General features: G+C 42.6%; 1 protein-coding gene across 2 annotated transcripts; it reads right to left on the bottom strand.

Moving 5' to 3' along the window:
* Positions 440-2,440, bottom strand: LOC109824017. Of its 2 annotated transcripts, none has more exons than XM_020390520.1 (2): positions 2,233-2,440; positions 440-2,004 (listed from the first exon to the last, which is right to left on the bottom strand). In XM_020390520.1, the coding sequence occupies exons 1-2, from the start codon at positions 2,299-2,301 to the stop codon at positions 904-906; spliced, it is 1,170 nt and encodes a 389-aa protein (XP_020246109.1). In that variant the 5' UTR covers positions 2,302-2,440; the 3' UTR covers positions 440-903. The 2 variants fall into 2 exon arrangements, with proteins under 2 accessions (XP_020246109.1, XP_020246110.1); XM_020390521.1 differs by having other exon boundaries at positions 440-2,001.

Genomic DNA, 3,832 nt, shown 5'->3' with positions numbered 1-3,832 from the left:
GTTCAGCAGTAAAGCAGCTACTACGAATGAATTCATTCAGACTAAATTTTTAAGATACATCCTAAAACACAGACACACACGCGGACTCAACTGTGCGCGCGCACGCACGCACGATGCTCTCCAACGGGACAGCTACATATCCTATGGACTGAATGTCCTCCATAGAAAATCCAGCTTAAAGGATCTATGTTATTCTGAGAATGCAAAATCAAAACTGCCGCGGATGAAACAACTACTAGCCACCAAGTCGCAGACATTTAACAGATGAGAGTAGTTAGTTTCTTGAGGATCTATACGTTCCACAGTATTGTGTTAATGCATAACCTCACGAGTTCAAATACATAGTCATACAATCTAATATGAATGCCAGAAAAAAAAAACATCCTAATTTGATAGTGAAAATATCAGCATTATCATCAAACCATAGAAATGCATCACATGACAAATTAAAGGAGTCGATTGAAACACGACCCAGGTACATTCGAAGAAGAATACAGGAATCAATTAGTTTGAAGTAACAACAAATCCCCACAGCACAAAAAAGTTTGGAAAACGTCACTAAATTTGCATTCTACACAAACCAGTGTGACATGACATACCGATAAGGGAAGAAGGGACAAGATAGCCTCTCATGGAAGTAACTGCAATCCCTCGCAGTGCTCCTTCGGCAAATGAAATGATCCCGAAGAAAGCATACGCGGATACTACAAAAGAAAGCTTTCAATAATCTCACATTATAAACATGAAAACGCATCCAAGCTTGCCAACTTCCCCAGAAGAATCATCCATCTAAGTTAGATAGATACTCGATCATGTCCTATTTACGCCACAAAAATCAGTTACCAAGATACAACTTCTGCAGCATGAGCAAGGCATCACCTAATAAAAAAAGAATGCTAGAGTTCAGCCACTCTCCCTCTTGCAGTTCCCCGGCAGGAGATATCTGTACTTGTCAACATTCTGTACCAGATATCCGGGGAGATTGACTGCAGAATATGTGCTTGGAATTGGACCCAACTTTGCTATGATCTCTTGAAAAGTGTACTCCTCCGGGAGCATATCAAACAGGTCGGCACCCTTGCATATCACATCCTGAATTCTAGATGGGCTCAAGTAGTATGAAAACCTGACTCGATCAACATGACTGTAGGCCTTCATCTTGAACACAAACTCGCTGATGTATCGGAAACAGAAGCTACAATGCCACCCAGAGTCAGCCAGCAGATCATCGGTCTGTCTGAAATGCGCATATCTTGTCTTCCCAGCCCGGTACCTGTGGACCGACGCCCTCCAGCTCTTATCATCCAACAAGAACTCGAATGAGTAGAGGTAGTTCCTCAGCTGCAAGTGGAGGATCTCTGGGATATCATCACACCACCTCAGGAGATTGATAGTATGGCCACTCGGGATCTCATCAACGTCGGACATGATCAAAAGATCGTCATCGGTGATGCCCGCGATCCTGATGAGCTGATCCAGAGCGACCCGCTGGTACGACTCCTCGACGAATGGATTCTCCCCCTTCACAAACCGTCCCCCCACACTCCCGTAGGTTAGCCTGGACTCCACAAACTTGAACTGCTCCCTGTTCTTGGCAAAGAAAAGGGGCTTCCTCAATCCGGTGAAGGTGGAATTGGACTCGAGGAGGACAAACTCGGAGACGTAAGGGTGGAGCTCCTTCCAGCGGATGGCGAGAATGTCGAGCTCGTTGCTGAAGAGGACGGCGTCGAATACCCTCCTCGGGGTCTCTCGGACGTTCCAGCCGTGGAGGCGGCAGAGGCTGTCCATGGTGACGTTGCTGTCGTAGTAATGGGGGATGGGGTTGAAGGGTTTGGGTGCCTTCTCCCAGATGGGGCGGAGGAAGTAAGTGAACTTTTGGCCATGGAGATATACCATCAGTATGAACACAGGAACACCCACGAACAGAACCAGCAGCGCTTTGAGATCGAACCCTCGAAGTGCGCACCGTAGCCTCGACATGCTCAGCGCCGCTTTCGTTGTCTGCTGAAATTTCCAACACCCACCAGCCACTTATTATTATTAGGGAAAATCCAAAACCCCAATTTTACAGGATTCAAATTGACGGGCCTTTTTTCCCCCCATTTATTTGAATTTTTTTTTAATATTAGGGGGTTTTGCCCCAAGATAAGATTCCCAAATAAAAATCTTTAAAAAAAAAAGAAGGATGGAAATGATAAAAGTAAAGGAACAGATCTGAAAGAAATGGATTACCGGGCCGCAAACATCCTCGCAGATGTCATCAGTCTTCTTCGAACTGTAGTACCCCCCTCCTTCCGGCATCTGGAATCTTCTTCTTTCTTCTTCTTCTTCAAAGGAGAACAATTTATAGAAAAAGCCCTCACCTTTTCGATCTGCTTTTTTCTATATATATATATATAAAAAGAAAAAGAGGAAAAGCGGAACCTAGTCTGAAGAGATCTCCTCCTCTGTTTTTTTCCCCCTTATTTTTTTTTTGGGGGGGGTGAGGGGGCTAAAACGAATTTTCGCCTGATGATAAGTGCCGAGATTACTATTATTTTATTATTATTATTATTATTATTATTAAGAAGGAGAAGCAGCAGCGGGCGAATGGATGGGGGTGGAAGATTTAATTGTTAATCGCCCACTTTTTCCTCCCCACTTTTTCTGAGGACCTCCTCTCCTCTCTCCGGAACCGACTAAACGTAGCCGTTCGGATACAGCCTCTCCGCTTCGCCCAAAATTAACCAGAGCCCCCGAAGTAGGATTTCTTTTATCCTGGGGGGCCCTTCCTCTTCCTCTAAATTGTGGGTTTTGCTGGGTGGAATAATAAATAAATTAGGGAATGACGCTGGTGATGGAGGATTGAGGGGCCGGTGGGTTCCGGATTTTATAGCCGCGGACGCAGCGGAAAAAAAAAAATTAAAAAAAATTTATTAAAATGGGACCAGAAAAATGCGGGGAGCCCAAGTCCAACTTCCCCCTTGTAAACTACGACAGGTACGCATAAGACTCCTCGGCCGGGTCGACAATAACGATGTCTTTTGTAATTATCTAATAATTCGGATGGCTACTTTTTATCGATAGCTTTTGATTCTTACGCTTTCTAATTTGAATTGGTTTGCCATCTTGTGGCCGTTTGATTGACCGGAAATAGAGTTGCAGCAGCAAATTATTTACAATGTTTGTTAATTTGTTAATTATTTAGTGAAAAAGTACTCGGAAACGAAGATTGGATTTACACTTTTCAGGGGAAAACAAACACTAGCAAATGCAAGTTTTTAGTCCATACCATGTCATCAAGTTAGTTAAAACAAATTAGAGAGTATAGATCTTTTTTTTAATACAAATTTGACTTGATTTGCGATGAACATGTGTCTTCCGAGCGAACCCGACATTGATTTTGAATTTGGAAATGCATTCCCATAATAAAATGTAAATATTCAAAATGACTGACTTGAGGTTAATTTCATGCAACTAATGATGCCTGCAATATTTGCCGCATTTACAACTGCACAATACCAAACAATCCTTGGAGGATTGTTTGGTATTGTGCAGTTGTAAATGAACAGCTTTTCCGTTTTCCTTCTGAATAATTATTACCTAATAATTTCGTTTTGAAATGAAGACTTCAATACCCCGCTTCATCTTTCATGCGAATGAAGAGATCGACAGCGGATTATAACGAAAATCGCAGAGATGGTTAAATAAAGTATGTTTGTTTCTTTGAAAACGCTACTTAATTCTAATACTTTCTTAGAAATTGACGTGGCACCTACATGGCATCTATATTTCTTGGATCTATTTCTTCCCCTCAAGGCTCTTAAATACCTCGGAAGTAGATGAAATCGAG

The sequence above is a fragment of the Asparagus officinalis genome, chromosome 9 (genome assembly GCF_001876935.1).
Source record: "Asparagus officinalis chromosome 9, Aspof.V1, whole genome shotgun sequence".
In the NCBI taxonomy this organism is placed as follows: domain Eukaryota; kingdom Viridiplantae; phylum Streptophyta; class Magnoliopsida; order Asparagales; family Asparagaceae; genus Asparagus; species Asparagus officinalis.
Note: the sequence above shows the minus strand (reverse complement) of the source record. Positions and strands in the feature narration are given on the sequence as shown.